The 20,949-nt window shown below is 43.0% G+C and overlaps 1 protein-coding gene across 1 annotated transcript; it reads left to right on the forward strand.

Moving 5' to 3' along the window:
* The first annotated feature begins 417 nt into the window (after positions 1–417).
* Positions 418–18,116, forward strand: LOC119658097. The gene is made up of 7 exons (XM_038065362.1): positions 418–1,149; positions 1,205–1,304; positions 5,306–5,572; positions 11,422–12,188; positions 12,240–12,339; positions 17,482–17,748; positions 17,814–18,116. The coding sequence occupies exons 1-7, from the start codon at positions 437–439 to the stop codon at positions 17,865–17,867; spliced, it is 2,268 nt and encodes a 755-aa protein (XP_037921290.1). The 5' UTR covers positions 418–436; the 3' UTR covers positions 17,868–18,116.
* The last annotated feature ends 2,833 nt before the right edge of the window (positions 18,117–20,949 follow it).

The raw sequence follows: 20,949 nt of genomic DNA on the forward strand, positions 1-20,949 counted from the left end.
AATCAAAATAACTTTATTATAGGCAACAGAATATAGGGTTATATTATCAAATATTTAATTGGTACCCTGCCATAGCAGCGACTAATAAGATAATTCCTACCAATTCGAAGTAAGCAGGTCAAAAATTCAAGCATTCTCATGGTTTACAACTCTGTAATCTGCTCCTGGTCTTACCATTTCTAGAAGCTGAGAATATTCCTGGAGGAGTAAATTATTTACGTTTTATGAAGTGATTATCAAATCAAATGTGTCGCGTGTTCTAGCCTTCATCCTTATTCGCCGGATTGTCTGTACCTTATAATCATAAGCATAGAATATTCTACGCCGACAATTCTTCGTCTTCGCTCTTGACGGAGAGCCAATAAAAGGGACTGACTCATGTTGCTCTCCATCAGTTCGCTTCAGTATCTCTCCAAGTTCATATTTCGTATTCATAATGGAAAGTTTCGAGATCACTCAGCCTTCTCAGTTCATGGTGACAGTTTTTAAGTTTGCTGGTTTGTGGCATAATAAAGAACCATGGACGATCGTAGAGTACGTTCACTCAGTCCTGGTTCAAGTTCCATTCTCTATTGCCTACGTCCTTTTTATGTGCATCAACTTGGCTTTTGTCGATGATTTGAAGACATCCACCGAGTCGCTGTACATGACACTAACAGAACTGGCAATGTTGGCCAAGTCATACAACTTAGTAAGAAAACATCAAGAAATCGCAGCCTTGCTGAAGAAAATGCAATCCCCGATCCTAGCACCAAGGACCGCGAAAGAGTTAGACATGTACAAGCGACCATATAGGAGCTTCAACAGACAACGCGTAATATTCGTCGTAATATCTATCTCCTGTATCGTGTCAGGATATATAGCTGCAGCTGCGTCACAAGTCATGAAGCTGCCCTTCCCAGCGTGGCTTCCCTTTGACTGGAAATCGTCTGGTAGAAACTATTGGATTGGCTATTCATATGAAGTCCTTGCCATGACATTGACGACCATTACAAATGCGTCTTGTGATTTATTCCAAGCTTATATTTTGTTTCAGATAGCTCTGTTTTTTCAACTTCTGTCTACCAGATTGCAGGCTTTAGGATACAGTGATAATGCTTCCAAGTTCACCTTAATGGAGAGCATGCAGATGCATCAATACATAGCAAGGTAAGAGCATACATTCAGCAGATTTTAGCAGAGAATCTAATGGCTGCAATTTCAGTATGGCTAAGGATGCGGAAAAGATACTCACATATCCGTTGTTTTTCCAGATCAACGTAAGCGCCATCGTCATCTGTTTTTCGGCATTCCAACTAACACTGGTAAATGAAAGTTCAATCCAGAGTAGATTGATAGATCCTTTCTGGAGAGCAATTTCTCAAACATTTCACCGAATTTTCACTATGGAGTCCAAATTCCTACTTAACTTTTCCAACCTGCTTCAAGTCGCTTAAGCAGGAGTCCACTGTCAGACTTCTAGGAAGACAGATTCCGTAGAATAATACAACAAATCGTGAAAATATGAACCTACGTTAATTTGTTATATAATCCATCTACTGTCGCTCACGTCTTACAATTAATTCATTTACAGGAATACGAAGTTACCTAGTTAACCGTTATTAAAACTCAGGTAGGCACTCTTCTCGATAATTGTGAAAATCCCGGTGCGAATGCAACCTAGACCTGCTCGCTGGATGCCCCCTTACAGGGATTATTCCAAGGAAAAGTATTCAGGACACGCCCGTATCGAGGTCAGATCATTCTACCCAAACTGTCAGTATTGTGCTCTTTCCAAGCTTAAAGGGTGAAACCAAGGTCACAACGGATTTCACTAGATATAGTGAATATTCTAAAGGATCACGGCATCGGTGTTAAGTAATGTTTTTTTTTAAAGCTGGAAATCTTCAAAAGGAAGTTGAAAGACTCTTTCCAATTGAATTTAGACAATTATCATTGTTGATTTTGCCAATCTTCCGAGGGAAATTTCACAATTGCTACGCTTTCCGGAAATATTGCCGCGAAATCGGCGTTGCCTGGTATTCACCTTGCCAGTCCTTCTTGATTTTGTTATGTACCCATTGTAGATCCTCAGCTGCAAAAGATGAAACCATGGTCATCCCGCTGGTTAGGACTGCCTATGCTGCTGCTGCCATTACTTTTAGCTGGGCACCACAGTATTTTTATTTCTTCAAAGTCAGAATATGCTGTTGCGTCAATTATTTCCCAGGCAATGGTATATCTGATGACTTGCTTTTCCCGAAGGGTTCAGGGTTTTTGAGAATCTGTCAGCAGAGAAGACCTTCATTGCTTGCATCCTGTAGCCAGCTTTGACTCGAAAGTTGTTTCTGACCACCGCACACAGTGCTCTCTGACACAACTACCCAGCAATTTCTGTTCTCATTCCCTCATTGCCTTGACCCACTCCGAGCCAGCAGGTTTCCTACTCTTCTTACCTTTTCATGGATCTTTAAGGTAAGTTAAGTTATTAAAGCCTTGTGTGTGTGTGTTTAAGGTGGCGGAGAGGCAAAAGCTCTGAGCGTTCGCTCCTCAGACCAGTCTATTATACTCAATTCCCTCGTCTAACGGAATATCCCAGATTCGTTTATGCATCGCTACATTTCCATTAGTGGATGTGATGTTACCCGCTCCAGTTGGAGAACCAAAAATCTGATATCTGATGCTTCCATAGGCGGAGCACTCACATAGGAAATGTTCCGTGGATTCAGCTTCCTCATTTCAGGATGGACACGTTTCATTTTGGGGAATTCCAATTCTGAAGAGATGCACAGCCAGTGAACTATGGCCAGTCAGAATGACCACAATATTTCTGCAACTCTTCCTGCTTTTCGACAGGATAAACTTTGCAGTATGTTTATTTGGTTCTGACAGGAAAAGTCTTGTGTGTCTAGCAACATTAAAGCTCAGCTACCTGTCATTATGGAAATTTGTTCCCAGTTGTTAATGGCAGCATGAACTACTGACCCTCCAATTGCTGGTTCCGGACCGGGCATGGGAAAAATTGAACCCTCTTTTTCTAAAGCATCCGAGATTTCATTTTCCTCTACACCACAATGACCGGATACCCAGAGTAATTCCACCGTATTGAATCTAGAAATAGAGTTCAATCGGTTTCTACATCCTTAATGATTTTTGAAATGATCAAAGTACTACTCAAAGCTCGCAATGATGATAGCAACATATATCTACATTACTACCTGAGGCCTAAGTCCCCATATCGAGACAAAGGTCCGCCTATACAGCCCATAAGCTGTGAGAGCTCGTTTCATCTTTATCTCTACTATCTGTTTGTTCCAAAGAAGCTTCTTGTCTAGAATAACTCCCAGATATTTCACTTCTTCGGAGAGTTGTAGTACCCCTCATCTCTGGAAGGCAAGGACCATTCAGTTCCTTTTTGTAAATAGTAGTTTTATTTGGATTAACTCAAAGTCCATGCCTGAGACACCAACTGTCAATCAAATCAGCGGCACGTTGTGTATTTCTACACACCACTAGGAGATCTCGACCAACAGCTACGCCATCCGCATGAGTTTGATTTTCAAGTTCGCATAGTAGTAAGTTGATCAGCATACTCCATAGAAGTGGCGACAGCACACCTCCTTGAGGGCAACCTTTCGTCGCTTCGGTTGTTAGGTAGCGATCAACACCCACTTCAGCACACAACAATCTCTGCGTCAGCATAGCGTAGATCCACTTTTGTAAAGTTTCGTCAACACCATGCTCTCTGGCGGCATCACAGAGCTTTGGGAAGGTTGCACAGTCAAATGCCTCTTCCATGTCCTTGAACACCTGCATCGCATACTCGCCTTTCATAGTTACGTCCTCTATCTTTGAAACCAAAGAGCAATGAGTAGACTCACAAGACTTTCCACTTTGGTAAGCATGTTGTTTTTAATTGAGTAAGTGCGACCTTAGCGCCTTCTCGCGAATGTGGCGCTCAACCAGCCTCTCCAGACATTTTAGTGAAAATAATGTTAAACTGACTTGCTCAAGTTCTTTGGATTTGAATAGTCATCTTTCCCAGGCTTAGGTATGAAGACTACCTTCACCTAATGCCGAAAGGAAGGTACGTGCCTCAGAGCAAGACATATTAGAAAAATATTTGTTAGAAGTTGCTCTGACTGCTCTGTACCCTCCTTTTGCATCGCTGGATAAATGCGTTTCACACCAGGTGCTTTGAAGTGTTCAAATGATAGTACAGCAGCTCTCGCTTTTCGTTGGTAACAACCGCTCTTGCAGTGTCGCAAATCACCTTGCAATACCTTCGGTGGGTGCAAAAAAGTACTCTGTCCGTCGCGACTTAATGCCGACCGAAGTCGGCTCCCAGGTGAGGATCCACTTGATGTCGGACCAGACCAAATAATGTAAAAATATAATAAAAAAAGTTAATAGAAAAAAATTGCCTAGCTTCGGCCGGTCCGAACCATGAGCGGATTTATGTTGGATATAATCTGTACCCTTGTTGCGTTTTACGAATTATAAAAGGGAGCATACAACACCCTCGAACCGTTCCGGTCAGCTTACTTCCAAGGCAGAGGTGAGGCAGCGTCTGACGTGTTACTTCTGCCCTGATACGAAACTGTAGCCGTCTTTGTCCCTCTTTCATTTTTTAACTTTGGGTGTTAACCCAAAAAAAGGAATTCATCTACCATAAAGAGTGGGAGCAAGTTGTTTTCCATTTAGTCCGGTCCGACATCAAGTGGAGCGGACTTAGGACTCCTCAATCACTAAAAAAACAACAAAAGGATAAAATCAGACCTAGTAAAACGGTGAGAAATTGGTTCTGCTATTGAAACATCAAAAGCCACCTGGCGCGCAATGTCGGCCGTTGGTAAGTGCAACGTTGTGGTGACGCTTGATGTCAAGTACGCCTACAATTCGGCAAACCGGGAATGGGTTAATGCCACCCTGGCTTAACTGGGTCTCCCTGGTTAATTAGCTCGGATAATCGGGAGTTACCTCTGGGAGAGGTGAATGAGGGACACCAGACGAATGATGGGCACAAAATGAATGACGGCCAGAGAGAATACGTTGTGACAGCAGGTATTCCCCAAGTCTTCTTATTAGGGCGCTGTATGATGTATAATAGAGTACTTAGTCTTCGAATGCCAAAGGAGGCAACGTCGATTAGTTTTGCGGACGACCTAATGGTGATTGTTGTTGTGAAGGGTTCGGAGAACTATGGCAAAATGGTGACCATAAAAATCAACTAATATTACTTCAATATATTTAATATCTACATTTATTTCAAACTGTTTATGCAAATAACCTTCACTAGCAATATTATCTGTTATCTTCCCTACAGCTTTCGCCAGTCAAAGATCCTGGAACATTCCTTCAATATTTCTACTACATGGGAGCCATGATTATCGAAATTCTATTGCCTTGCTACTATGGAAATGAAATCACAGTTCAAAGTGATCTAACTTCAACAGCCGTTTACAACTCAAACTGGACTGAGATGTCTCATCCGCATAAGCGGTTAATCTACCAATTTATGGAACGACTAAAAAGACCCACCAGAATCTTGGCTGGCGGGTATTTCATGGTAAATCTAAAAGCACTCATGTCGGTAGGTGCAGGAATTGAAATAGATTATTAGTCCTTATTATAATATTTGAATTTTTCAGGTTATTCAAAGCGCGTACAGCCTTTTTGCATTGATTATAAACTTGGAAAAGTAGGCTCGACAACGGAAAATTGAAGCAATTATAGAATTTCACTTTAATCAAGCACTCAATAAGTAGAATTTCACAGCAATAAAAATTTAAAAGTTGCACACAAAGAATTGTTCACTTAATTATTTCTCATATATTTCGTCATCAATGGCGCAACGACCGGTATCCGGTCTAGGCCTGCCTTAATAAGGAACTCCAGACATCCTGATTTTGCGCCGAGGTCGATATCCCTAGAAACTGTCTGACGTACGCCATCGCTCCATCTCAGCCAGGGTCTGCCTCGTCTTCTTTTTCTACCATAGATATTGCACTTATAGACTTTCCGGGTTGGATCATCCTCATCCATACGGATTAAGTGACCCGCCCACCGTAACCTATTGAGCCGGATTTTATCCACAGCCATGGAATCGCGCATTTGGACGTTATGTACACAGGATGCGAAAGTTCAGAAAGCAAAGGCGGGAGGGGTAGTCAACATGAGGAAAGCTCTTCTTAAAGAAGAGGGAACGGGAGAATTTACGTTGCACATTTTCAAGGGTAACACAATCACAGTTACAGGACTGACTGACTAGATCACGGAGAAATACGCGAGAGTATTCCTCACGAGGGAATTGAAGAGAGCTAAGGAGTGTTGGATGGAGTCAAAATCAGAGAAGGAACAAAGTATAAAGCCTGACAATTTTGCTGCTCGATTCGTGACTTCGAGGCAATGGGTGTCAAAGCGAAACTTATTGTCAAAAGTGACTCTGAGGTGTTGAGGGGAATTTAAGCAGAGTAAGAATGTCCGTTAAGAGAGTAGGAGAAAGAAGTGGGTGAGAATTTGAGAGAGTAATAGAGTAACATGTACGTCACTAGAGTGTCTAGGTTAGATTGAAGGCAAATATAGTCTATGGGTGTCGTTGATAAAAAATAAAAATAGCAAAGGGCCCAGAATAGATTCCCGTGGGACGCCAGAGGAGGAGGAGAAGGAGCGGGCAGTGCAGCCGTCGAAAGAGGTGCGGCAGGTTCAGTTGGAATGGTAAGAGGCACACCGTAAAACAAGTGGTATGGGAACGTATAGAGACCAGAGTTTGGATAGAAGTATGTTGTGATTTACAGTGTCGGAGGCTTTAGCGAAATGGTATGTATGGATTTGACCGAGGAACGCAGAGATTTGAAAAAACTAAGTCATCATAGGTTCTAGAAGACAGGAACTTCTTCCACGCAGTGTGTTTTTGATGAAGTTTGTGGACTTCAGTGGTGAACCAGACAGGGTAAGTGCCTAAGCATTTAAGAAAGGAGGGAACGTCACAAGGAAGAAGATTAGATAAAATGGTATAAAAAGTGTTGAGTGGTTGGTCACACGTTACACGTAAATGGGTAATGGGAAGCCTGTTTATTGCCGTCAGGGCTGAGTTCAGACCTTCGAAGTTCGCCTTATGAAAGTTGAACCTGGTAAGCGTGCGCGCGACAGGAGGGTGGAGTCGGAATATCTGAGCATCGAACAAAAAAGGATTTGGAAAGCCAACGCACAGGAATGTTAGAGAGGGCAAGGTCAAGAGAGCGATCTAAGTGGTTTCTAGAAAGGTTAAACTGAAGGGCGACATGAAAGTGGATAGAGGAAAAGAAGGGTGAGTGGAGTTATTAGAGAGGGAAGGAAGGCCAGGAGTAATGGGCCAGGAGGGCATGGTAAGATTAAAGTCGCCACAGAGGTTGAAAGGAAGTGAGGGGAACAAAACGATTAGAACCTCTGATAATCTGCCGAAGAAGTCCTCGTACAGAGAAGGCGGGCTGAGGTAGGCAAAATATACACACGATAAGATAAAAGGGCATATGTTTGGCGGAATAAATCGTATAGTGACAGAATCGTAGGTAAAGGAGGAGGAGGAAAAGATGATTTCGGCACGGAGAGGGGACTTAACAGCTATTGTGGTCTTGCTAAACGCAGCACACAACGAAAGACAGAGTAATCTTCGAGGAGCTGGGAATCTGAAATTCTGTCATCCAACGAGGTTTCAGAAATGCAGATGACGTGATGTTGGAATGCTAAGGCAGACAGTTTGAAATCCGACAGCTTGGTCCTTAGACCCCTTACATTTTGATAAAACAATGTAAAGTTGTCCGAATCATTTAAGTTCGGCGAGGTAGGCGGACAGGCCGGAAAATTTCACGAAGCTTAGTCCTCTGATAAGGCTTGAGGAAGACCCCCTGTGGCCATAAGGAAGATTGGACGATAGCATCGAAGTCGTGGGGATACGACACTTCGAAGGAAGCTATCACTTGGTCAGGAGAGCTTCACACATGAGAGAGGTGAGAAAGTTGAGTTGACTTTGCTTCTAATTTTGGCCAGAATTTCGTCGGACATAGTGGAGTATGCTGGCCTCGACATGAACAGCTGTTTCGGCGGCGAGGCGACGTTAAATTGGGGCCCGCTCGGGCAGCATGAAGTCGGAAAGGCCTGCGGTTCAGCGGTGGTGCTAATGCAGCGACAATAGGACAATCGCCAGAAGTATCTAGTGCAGCCGATGCTGAGTAGGAAACATGTCCCTCGGATGGAGGACGGTTTGTAAGTTGGCTAGCGGACGTCGTCAGACTGATTCAATCTTTTTTAGACGTAGTGGAACAATTCGTGGCAGATAGAGACAGAGAATTAGCCGACCGGGGCGGCTTAGGCATGGCTCCAGTATTGAGGGCCGTAGCCGCGGCAAAGTATAAGCAGAGCCAGTTAGCGGCGTTTCAAGACCCGAGGCTACGCTAGTGCTCGATGAAGCAGGAGCTTAAGGGAGCCGAATTGACGGTGATTTTGAAACTGCATGTTGAATCGACGCATCAGATAGGGTGGTACCGCGGTAGGCTTTACAAGGATAGGTAATGTTCGGTGAAAATTTTGCGCAAATTTCTATGAACGCAGAGGGAATCCCCAAACATTTTAGATTCCGGCTCCTTACAAATAGCACACAGAATACCATAAATCGGCGAGGAAGTTGCCATAATAAATTTGAAAAAGGGATTGAATATACAGCACGGAGGCTAATGATGCAAAATGTTATACTGTGTAGTCTATCGTTGGCAAAATGAAGTAGAATTGAAACTGTATTAGCACAATAGGCCAGCGTATTGTACAGTACCACGTAGCACTTATTGTCTACTCGACTACAGGGAAACAGGAATTTAGTATCGAGGTTCGTGAAAATATATGCAAAAACAGTCTGATTTGTTTAGAAATCGTTGCACTTGAAACACTTCAAGATAATTGACCGGAGAACAATAATTGCAAAGTTGATTGCAAAATATTGTTGCCGGAACAAGATTTTAAGTCTGAGAAAGCACACAAGAAGCGCAAAAATTAGCCGTTTCACTTCCACGAGGTATTGACACAACGCACAGCGCCAGTTTAATCGGGAAAAGGCTCAAAGAACAAGATAAAGGGAAACTGCACAATATTCGCGATAAAAGTCCGTGTGACACGTCCGTTCGACTCGAAGTTCGGTGAATATTGACGAAATTCAACGAACAACGGAAGCAAATCTGCTGAAAACTAAAACAGGCCATCAATTTTAAATGTCAGTATCATACAAAGGTGAATGGTCTGACAAACTGAATGGATAAACATTACGAGCTAGGTACAAATAGGCACTGCGTTCTCAAAAATGCAGATATATTTAATATACAAAACCTTTCATACCTTAAGCTTCCTGAGGTTTCCCGACTTGCTCTTACTTGAAAGTAAATCATTTATGCTATGAATTCCCTCAAGACGAGCAAAGCCAACGGGACCAGAAAACGGTTCCTTAAAACAACTGCAATTCCCGCTGAACTACTTCTGTCATTCATTCGAAAATCGGGAGAATCTAATTTTTCATACGGAGTTGAACCCACGTACTCGAGGAGGGCGATCAGACCCGAGTCTGCAAGGGACTCATCTGAAGTGGCTCTGCCACGAAGCCTCACCGGAGGTTATCTGGTACCATGGGAACCGGGATGGCCCTCTGAGAGCATATGCTCCAGGAGAGTTCCTGGAGGATGTGTTCTCGGTCCAGTTATTTGCGGTTGGCGCCCTAGTGGGACTTTCATGGTGGTTGTGGTTATACCTACATCACGGGCAGAGCTCCTCGGAACTCAAACGTGGAGTTGCGCTGTACAACTCGGATGCCGTACCCCTTAGTTGCCGCAGAGGCGTTAGATAGGCCTCACATCCACTCATATGAATGCTGAGCCTGCACTCAGTATAAACCAGTATCGCTGTGCTAGTCATGGCGGGGCTCTGATTGTGGTCCCAAAATCAATCCGTGTCCGAAAAGGACCGTGGGATTATGCCTACATGGCAGGTACTCACGTTAATCCCCCCAGGACTTTCATACGAAGTTGAAGAAAGTGATGATCGTCAATAAAGATGGGAAGGGTAGCGTGGGGGTATTTGCGTTCCCTCTGCCGTCACAAAAATATTAACTTAAAATATCTGGAAAGGCATCAAACTATAAGCTATCTTCCCCTCTGAACTGACCTGTACTAACATCAACCACCTTCAGAATTGTCGATTTTAAGAAGGTTATCAAAGTCTATCAAAGTCTAGAAAAAGAGACGCAGCCGAACCATCGCCCTGGAAGCTACTTAGCCCAAAGTAATTTCCAAGTCCTGGTTGCTCTCTCATATATACATGTACATTCCAAAACACAACATGAACCCGAATTATATTCAGGTCTAAAACAACTTGCTTCAGGCCAAGAAGACTATAAACAGGAGATTCAACTGCCAGCGCATTCTTTGAAATTTTATGGTAACGGAGAATCATTACACATCTTCGACCGCAACGGGCGTTACGCGACAAAATTCTGGCTCATGTTAGTGCCGTGTATGTAATGCATTGCATTGGTGTGCGCCCACGTGGTTGCGTGCTAAGTGTTAAGTTTTACCAAATTAATATTTTGGAGACTAGAGGCATGACACGCCTTGATCACATGCGAAGGATACCCGCACTGAACGTGGAAAAATTTCGAGAGTGGTGTCTTCGATAGTGTAGTTACGAAATTCGCACTAACGAGAATTCACTTGCCAAGATTGGTCTGAACATCGAAGTCAATGGTAAGTGACCAATAGGCCGACAGAAGCAACGATGGCTTGACACGCAGGATAAGAATTACAATGCTTCGCCTTTGATAGAACAAAATAGCGGAACCAATCACGACGAGCTGACAAAGGCTAAAGAAAAAGAAGAAGAAAGATGTTGATCTCACCAACCTTGATTTGAACATCGTCGTTCAAGATGTTAGTTCCACAATTGATAAAGCGTTTTCCAGGCTGAATGTATCCCAGAGTTGACTTTATATCAACTCTTTCCGCGTACATACGAACTTAGCGTGTAATTTAATTAACAAATTGTTGTCGGGACACTTAAGTATTGTGTTTAGCTCTGCCTGCTTTCATGTGAAAGCCATACATGCTTAGAAGAAATTTCCCATCTAATTACCAATTTTTCCTTGCCCAGTTTGCAATTTTCCATACAATTTTCTCATCCTTCATGAAGTATTCAAAGTGAGAAGCTTCTGGCATAAATTACTTGCAAAACACTTAATATGTAGCCTGCACCGTGACACGATTTGATTTTCTACGCAGCACGAATCCAGCTCCAATTAAGGTGGGACGGATGCAGCATATAATTAGCATCGGAAAATATTCTACGCAAATTGTTACCACCCCTTGTGATTGATTGCTGCAGGAAGAAGTGCTAAATTAGAAGAACTCCAATTCAGTTCTTTCCAATCAGTTCATTATTGTGTTCCCTTCAAACGTGACAATGGAAAAATTCGATGCGATCAAACCTACTGGCTTCATGCTCACCAATTTCAAATTCGTGGGACTATGGCACAGCAAGGACCAATGGACAGCTCGCGAATATATTCACACAACGGCTTTATTGATTCTTTTCTTTATCATTTACGAGATTCTAATATGCATTAACCTAGCGTTCATCGTCGACTTGGAATCATCATCCGAATCACTATTCATCAGTTTAACGGAGCTGTCCTTGTTAGTGAAAGTTTTCAACTTCCTAGGATATCATAGGAAAATTCGAAATTTACTTCAAAGAATACAATCTGCGAGGCTAGCACCAAAGACCGAGGAAGAAGTGGATTTTTTTGAACGATTTCATAAAAACTTCAACTTTCAACGGAGAATGTTTATCAATATATGCATTGTGTGTCTCAGTTCTGGTTACGTAACGTCAATTCTATCTAGCGAGCCTAGGCTTCCGTTTCCAGCTTGGTTTCCATTTGACTGGAAATCATCCTCGAGAAATTTCTGGATAGCCCTTTTGTACGACATCGTCGCCACCACCATAACTGCGATAAACAACTGCTGCCTTGACTTGTTTCAAGCCTACATGCTCTTTCAAATTTCCGTATTTTTCCGCCTATTATCAACTAGGTTGGAAGCTATCGGGCAATCAGAGGTAAATGAAAATGGGCAAACGAAAAAGCCACCAAAAGAAGAGCTACTTCAGTGCATCAAAATGCATCAACAACTTACCAGGTAATTCATACTGATTGGTTTTCCAGAGCAGGTTAATAACCTCTATTTCAGTATGGCTCAGCAAGCAGAGGAAGTCGTCAACTATCCAGTATTTATTCAAATTAATATCAGCACCATCGTTTTATGCTTCACAGCTTTTCTGTTGACAGTGGTGAGTATTGAAATGAAAATATGAACTGTTTGAATTCGTCTTCAGCACGCGCGCGTTCCGTCTCCTTCTCAGAACAATGGGCAACGGAAAAAACGCGTGATCTTATTCCTCCAAAGAGCTACCCCATCCTGAATAATTTGCAGGACTGGGCAGGCATGGTGTCTGTATCAATATTCGTGTCCTATTAAAGTTAAAGTTAAGTTTGCTCAACCCTATGGTCACTTATCCGCCCGTTCTCGCCGAAACAAAAGCAGTTACATTTCCCATGGGAGTAAGTGAATTAGGATCACATCTGTCATGACTGCCTCGCCTGATATTCCTCTAAAAGTAATGTAAAGCCTTGAAATCATCAGGCGGTAATCCGGATTTTTTCCCAGGTCAGCGAACTATCTGACATCCTTCTGTCTGTCCGTTATCACGACCGCTTTCGTGCCTCTACCAACGCCAAACCAGCTCTTCCCAAAAACACCTCTTAACCTCTTGGCTAGCGAGCCCTCCCTGAGAACTAACTTTCAATAAGCCTTGTAAAATATGCAGACATACCTACTTCAGTCAGCGCGTTTGATTTGTTACCAATTTAGAGAGTTAAACGCATTTTCCATGTGCAGCATCAACATGGCAAATTTCGACAAGTTATTGCTATGCTTACCAAGTCTACAATTACAGTGCGCCACAAAAGGACATACATTGTTGCCACTTGGTGAAGTAAAGAGCATCAACCACACCTACGCGCCATCATTCACGCCTCACTCAAAAAGCCTTCAGCTTCCCCCAGGAGTTCCTGTGATGCCAATCATATCGCACACGGGTAACAGCCTTGTGCGCCGATCAAGTTCTTTGTTTAAAAGAGTATCAGGCCACCGTACTCCGATGATACGATGCGGACAGGTGTTAACGAATGGTTGGAACTTCCAAGTGGCAAAGAGGGTCACTTTCCATGTACTACTCCCATATAGCAACACAGAAATTATATTAGCACAGAACAGTCTCAACTTTATCTTGGTGTTGAGATAACTGCATTTCCAGATTTTAGACAAGGTAACCAAAGCAAATCTAATGCTGTTAATGCGCCGGGCAACATATACGTCGGTGTCACCGTCGGTCACGATTCCTAGATATACAAAATGATCGAAACTTTCCATGCTTTATCTATTTAAGCAGATGGGAAGAGATTGCCCTTCAAACTTAGAATCTTGGTTGGGTACACCTGTTTTCAAATCTAGAGCCATTTGACCAAAGTCCATGATCAAGTGAGAGAGGCAACAGATGTCATGAGCGTAGCTGAGCCGTTTGAGGAAAGATGTCATCGTCCATTGAATTCTTCTACGTCCTCCGGAGAAGGTAAAATAAAAAACGTCAAAACGTAACGGGAAGAAATAATATCCATGACATAATGCAACCTTAGCGAACTCCGCTTCCGACCTCAAATTCCTCTGAAATTTTTACCTTAGTGCAGAACGTGACATTTTGCGCTATCATATGTCGCTCTAATAATAACTATTAGTTTCTCCAAAATACACCTCCTGTGTAGAGTACGCCAGATAAAATCTTTGTTCACGCTATCGAAAACTTCCTCGAAATCAACGAAGGGCAAGTGCAGCGAACATCTAAACTCTGGAAACCAGAAAACGGCCTACTATCGGTCGATCAAGCTTTCGAGATATTCTTTGATGCGTCCCAGGATTATTTTAGCCATTATTTTCGGTGGCCAAAGGGTAGTAGTAGTAATAGTAGTCCCAGGGCGAAACACGGATTGGTACCCACTATGGAGCATAAAACATGGGCCTGCTTTCGACCAAATTTTATTGGATTTTACCTCAGTTTAGCACATGATATTTTACGCCAACATATGTCGCTCTGATAATAGCTTTTATTTTCTCTGGAATGCTCCAATTCATTCCAGATGCACTTCTTGTTCACGCTATCGAAAGCTTTCTTGAGATCGATGAAGAGCAAGTAAAGCGAACATCAAAATGCCGCACACTGTTCCAGAATGATCCGTAGGATGTTGATGCAGTCGATACCGGAGCGGAAACCAGCTTGGTCTCTGTCAATCATGATGCCTTCCAGGATCATTTTAGCTATCTTTGCAAAGGTAAGGACCACGCAAATACCCCTCCAATTGTCACACTCAAAACTGGTGCCCTTCTTTGGGATCTTTACGATCATCTCCTTCTTCCACTTTCTGGGAAAGCTTTCGGATTCCCAAGATTTCCGTAGGAGTGGAGGTAACAGAGCTGCGGTAACTGCAGGTGCAGCGGTAAATAAATCTGCGGGAGGCTGTCAAACGGCTTTACTCCGTTTGAGTGCACTGGTGAATGAAATGCTTTCTGTTCTATTTGAAAGAACAGTGCCTTTCATCCAGAAGAGGAGAAACCTCACTGGATGTGATACGGTTAAGAACTGTGGTGAAGTGTTTTTTCCAGTTGCTCGTCGTCGTGGATGGGAAGTCGATCGTTAACGTCCTTCACAGGATCATCAAAATATTTGCGACTACATGCAAGCTCTTTCGTGATGCGGTGTACACATCTGAAATCATTGCGTTCTGCGACTTGTTTCACTTCCCTGACTAGCGCAATAGCAAATTCTCTCAATACGTTGCACTTATCGGGGTTTCGTTCGGTATCGAAGTGCGAGCGCGTCACTCGCAGCAGTCAATAGAGCCTTCAACCCCTTTCGTTCATCGATCTACTTCCAGGATTCCGCAGTCAACCAGATCTTAGGGCCCCCTTCGAAACATGGCCAACGACCCGCGTAGAATCCGACTCACGAGTATTTTCGACGGCGGCCAACGTTCATCGATATTCTCAGGTGGGTTGCTCAGTATATCTGCCGCTCGATTACCAAGATAGCTCTCCCACTGTCACTCCCACTGTTACGCACTCGAGGAGACAACTGCTAAATTTACTGCTGATCGCGAAGTGGTCTATCTGATTGACTATACGGCGTCAGTCTATTGAAACCCAATTGACCTTATGGCAGGCTCTGTGTTCGAACAATGTGCTACAAATGACGAGGCCTTGGAAATTTCAGAAATCCGCAAACCTTCCACTATTATCGTTATAGTCATCAGGACCATGTTTCCCCATCACAAAGTGTTGTCAGAACCCACGTTCGCATTCAAATCACTCATCACGATCACAATGTCACTTTTAGGAAGCCTCTCCTGAACTACGTGTAATTGCACCTGGAAAGCGTCATTGTCCACTATATCGGAAGTCCGCGCTAGTGCATAGCACTGTACATTTGTGATGCTCTTTGCCTGGATCGGAATCGTGCAGACAGAGTCTGTCCGAAACCGGCTCCCAGGTTAGAAATCACTCGTTGCGGTAGCCGTCAGAAACAACCCAACACCGGATTCGGGTCTGCTACTACTCGGCTTTCCAAAGCACATCAGTGTCACAAGAAAGTTCTACCATCTTAATTCGCTTAGGCACAGAAGGTCCAGCTTATATCGTTGGTATTTCCGCTCGAGTTGGAGAAAGCGAGCATTCTAGGGACCCCCGGTACAGTTGTTGGGGAGCGTGTGCGCATTCCAGAAACCAATCATAGTCCGTTTTCGATAGCCAAAGATCGGAGCCGTGAGGTGAGTCCATAACCAAAGCATTATTTACGTTTGGTAGTAGTAAAATTTAGAATTTTTTTAGAAGGTTGCTAGCCCACAACTTGCTATCCCTCTCAGGCGCCTCTTACGAAGAGCAGGGAAGACTTTAAGTGTATTCTGCAGTCCCAACTCACATCTAAATTACCCCCTTGAATGTTCTGACATTCATCAAGATGGCGGCGTTCAATTAGCGCGTGATCAATTTGGTTGAAAGTATTTCCGTCTAGAGAGGACCATGCTTATTTGTGGACCTCCTTTAGCGCAAACCACATACTTCCAACTATTATTTCGTGTGTCACCGCTAGCCGAAGAATTCGCCGTCTATTCTCATTGGCAGTTTACAAGCTGCGGGGGTCAACGTATCGCTCGAACACGGGCTCCCTTCCTACTTGGCTGTTAATGTCTCCAAGTATGGTATCAGCCTTATATTGAGGCAAGGTATCGGCTAACTGATTGGCAACAAATGTACAATCCTTTTGCCCGTTTTCGCTGTAGAGTACGCCGCTGAGGGATCCGCCCAGTCCGAGACTCCTTTCGTGGAACCGTAACATGTGGTTTTCCGTATAGGGCTTTCAACGTTACCCAACCCTCAACCTGGACAGCCAGTTTTCTTTGTCGTTTCATTCAGCCTGCTTGAAATGTAAAAGGTAATGACACTAGCAAAATTAAAACCAAATAATCCGAGCTCCTAAACGTTGGCCTTATTCATATTATAGTTGATGTATGATCAGCACTTAAAGAACGGAGGTGAGACCTGATATTTTCTTGTCAACCTTCCAAGATGTTGTCTCATTCTTTCAAAACAAGCTATTACCTTCACGATTGCAGGAAAAAGTGTCCCTCAATTTTTGCATCCTTACGTTTTCCTTCCCAGAATCTTGAAAATCCCCATATCTTTTCACTTTCCCTTCCTCTCCGTTCAACCTCTACCCTCAGTTCGGCTTGAGAGACAAGTGAATGCATTGAATTTGCAGAATTGCTGCGTCTAGGTGAACAATCGTCTAGTCCGCCGAAATTCAATTTTAGCCATTTCATCCACGAAAGGTGAAACTTCATCGGGCTAAACTTGAATTACTTTTTCCATCTTTCAAACCATCAGAACTAGTAGGTAGTTACCGTCAGCATATTTAGTCGGGTCATCGCAAGATATTCGGAACACGTATTCTATATGCAGCGACTTCTACATTCTGGCCAGCACAATAATGAATTTTCTTTAATCACTGCACAAACGAAACTGTCAATTTTGGCCTTCCAAAGTATCGAGTTTCGTTCCACCTATGCCGATTGTTTGATCTGATCTTCTTGTCCCTCAGTTTGCCTTCACGCTTTAATAACTTATTTTGAACTCTGGAACGCGGTCATCATCCTTGTGTTCTTTATATCAGGGGTGAAACGCTATGCAGGAATCTGACATATCGTAATAATATGAGATCAAGTAAAAGATATTAACCCACGCAGCTTTCACGCCACCTACTCCCGGAGATGCCTTTTTGTTGCCTAAGCAGTAATACTTGTCCTTATACTATGTCTCATTTCAGACCTCGCCTCTCCAAGAGCCATTAAAATTCATTTCATACCTCTACTGCATTGGGACCATGTTGATCCAGATCCTGCTACCTTGCTACTACGGGAATGAAATAATTATTTCAAGCGACCAAGTATCTACAGCGATTTACAGCTCCAACTGGGCTGAGATGCCCATGCACTATAAGCGACTAATGTTCCAATTCCTGGAACGACTTAAAAAACCCATGGTCGTGTCAGCTGGAGGGTATTTCCCCATTAATTTGAACACCTTCATGTCGGTAAGGATACAAATAATAATAAATAGCTTTGAATAGGAAAACATTGTGTTTGTCTTCTTTTTCAGGTTATTCAAAGCGCATATAGTCTCTTCGCCTTGATTATGAACTTGGACAATTAGGAGCCCACCGTCATGTACTACCAATATCCACTTCTAGCTTATTTCCTTGAAGCATTCATGGTTAATAGTCATTCATTAGTAAACAGTCAAAATAGTGATGGTTGTCCAAGAGAGCACGTTAAAACTTGGTTAGATTAAATTTGTTTGAAAAAAATTGGTCTTTCTGGGCCCAAGCATTTCTTTTAGTTTAAAAATCTAAAAACACAACCGCGCAGATCCGTGTTCAATAGAAAAAAAGCAAATAAATTTAAAAAAAAATCTGAAAAAGGAAATTATTTCATCATATTCCTAACATTTGCTGGATAAGTTTCTTTCCTGTCCTTGCCCCACGATGATTTATTGCTCTCAAGTGTGAATAAAAAACGAGCAATAAATTTTTATATCCACTATCCCGAAAGATATCCTCCGCACAATGTTACCTAGTGGCCTCATCTCGTACGAATCCTTCTCATTTTAACAGTTTTCAAATTCTTTCAAGAACTTAAGCCGAGTGTGATTTACGAAGGTCAACATTAAACCCATATTTTCGTATGGAAGGCACGTCGCAGTGGACACGACACTCAACGCAAAAGGACCAAAATAAATTTTAGGAAAAGGAGTTTTAAAGTAAATTGAAGTAGTGGGAGTTCTAGTTCGAAATAATGAAGAAGTTGTTTACAACAAATTTTTCACGCATAAAATGTAAAAATAGTGCGTAATTGAAAACAAGGTGTTTCGTCAACGGTATTTTCTTATAACTTTAGATAAAAACAGGTGGGCAACTGGATAATCACCGCTTCAGGTATGAAAAGTTTTATTGATTTTCTATGTAATAATATTTGAGTACATGAGGGTACCATTATAAGCCTTTAATATACCCAATATTCGTAGTTATCGTAAAGTAGGGTATTTTGAGGCCTAGATGCATGTGCATGGACCACCATTCATGCTATTTTTTCAGGCTTTTCGGTTGGGTAGTTTCTGAGAACGGGCGCTAGAAATAATTGACCCTTTTCGGACACCCTCACTCCTCCCCTTAAGCCCAATATCGAAACTAAGACTTGATTGGAAATGCACTAATCGAGGTGAGAGAAGTGCGTGTGACAGACAGACAGATAGAAAGCTTTAAAACGGCGCTGTAAACAGTTGCCAGATCTTCCATCAAGCACATCACCAGGTCACGGATAGGGGCATACCTATTGATCCGTAAATTGGTGTTCACGTACTTTTCTTTTGGGACTGTTTCCACTTGTTTACTCATCTCTGATGCGTGAACCAAAATGGCTATGGGAAAGATACCCGGAAAATAAAACCAGCATGAAAGACGTGAAAAAAAGTAAATTTGCAATGCGGGAGCCCGGACCCCCAGTACCAGCGGTTTTTGGGAGTGAGCCAGCAGGCTCCCGGCTGTCGATATCCCTCGACCACAGTGCCTGATGGTGGACAATTGGGCGGTCGTGGTATCTAATGCTACAAGTTTTCTAGATTTGGAGAAGAAGGTGATTAAATGAAGCACTACTAAACCAAAAATACCAACAGGAAAGGCAAAGAATGATGGGCTAAAGAATTAAGAAAAAATTGAAACCTGTAGCACCAACAGTGTCACAGGCGGCTTTAATAACACCAAAGTGCAAGCTCATCAACCTCCGGCCAACTAAAACAGTGTGAGATAACGTGGGTTATCCCTTGAGGAATCAAAAGGAAAAAAGGCATTCTGACCAGTCCAACAAATGTAACTACAAGTTCAGAAGGTGGAAAACATGTGCCCAATGTGAAAATGTCAGTACGTTCCCAAAAACATGCGTTAACCCTTGAAATGAGAAGCAAAGAAAATAACGCAAAGCGCCTAAGCCTATTAAAGCTTTTTGCCCAAATAAATATAGTTCTAGCTAACAAACACAACGTAAGTGCCATTTCCAAAATAGGGTCTGCTTCAATTGTAAACCTGCCGTTGTTAGCCCTGCACTAACGCGGTGTATTACCTGCCACGTTACCGAGGACTATACCCACAACGATCACCAGGCAATTATTTCCGAACTATGGAGGCAGCTACACGGTAGTTAAACTGTACACACAAGGTTGGATAAACTTTTATCGACGTGTAGCTAGACCAACCTACTAAGACTAGTCGCACCACAGAGAAAACTCACCATGTGATGTATTGTATCTCCATGGCATGCCACGCATCCATGCCTAGTGATATACATCCTCTAGTGAAAGACCTCTTTACTGGTGAAATAGTTAACTGGCTTAGCAACTGGGTTAGCAACGTGGCACCAACCGGCACGAACATCTCAGAGAGCGGTACGCATGATATCGTGTGCAAAAAGAGCATTGCATACAAGGAAGCTGGCCATCCAGCCGAACGAAAGAGAATGCTTTAAGGAGCTCTGCTCTCAAGCGGATGTAAACCGGTGAGGGCCCCCCTACAGATTTGTGATGGAACGGTGGCCGATCATCTCCGCAAATCACGTGCCCTACGATCCCGTTGAAAAGCATCCAGGAGTTATTCCCGCACCAAGAAATGCGCGCTGGCACCTTTCAGAGATCTCTAAATATGACGGAAATTCCAGCAGTAACCACAGAAAAGCTTCTGGAGATCTGCAGCAGAATTGGTGACAACAGAGCTCCTTGCCTGGGCGGTTCTTAAATTCGCCGTGAAATCTAGACCGAATCTGTTCGTCGTGCTGTTCGAATCGCGCACATCCGAGAGGATATTCCCTACAGCATGGAAGTGGCAGAAGTTGATAGTATTGCGTAAAGCTGGCAAAGCTCCAGGTGAGCCATTCTTCTATAAACCCATATGTTTTCTAGATACTATGGGGTAAAAACTGGAGCTCTCTCAATTGTTGAAAACCAAGAAAGCCTCTCATATCGACAGTATGGGTCTCGTAAAAACAGATTACCCATTGATGCCAACAAATTGGTTACAAGTTTGGCCGAAGACTCACGAAAAGGGTAGCACCGACAAGTATTGCTTGCTAGTAACTCTGGGCATGCATTTCGTTCGGCCAATCGGAGTCGTATGCAGAAATCACTGACGACGATTAGTCCCCTAGCTACTTCGCTACCATTGCGAATATCTGGTATGAGAACGATAATG

This window comes from Hermetia illucens, chromosome 5, assembly GCF_905115235.1.
Source record: "Hermetia illucens chromosome 5, iHerIll2.2.curated.20191125, whole genome shotgun sequence".
In the NCBI taxonomy this organism is placed as follows: Eukaryota; Metazoa; Arthropoda; class Insecta; order Diptera; family Stratiomyidae; genus Hermetia; species Hermetia illucens.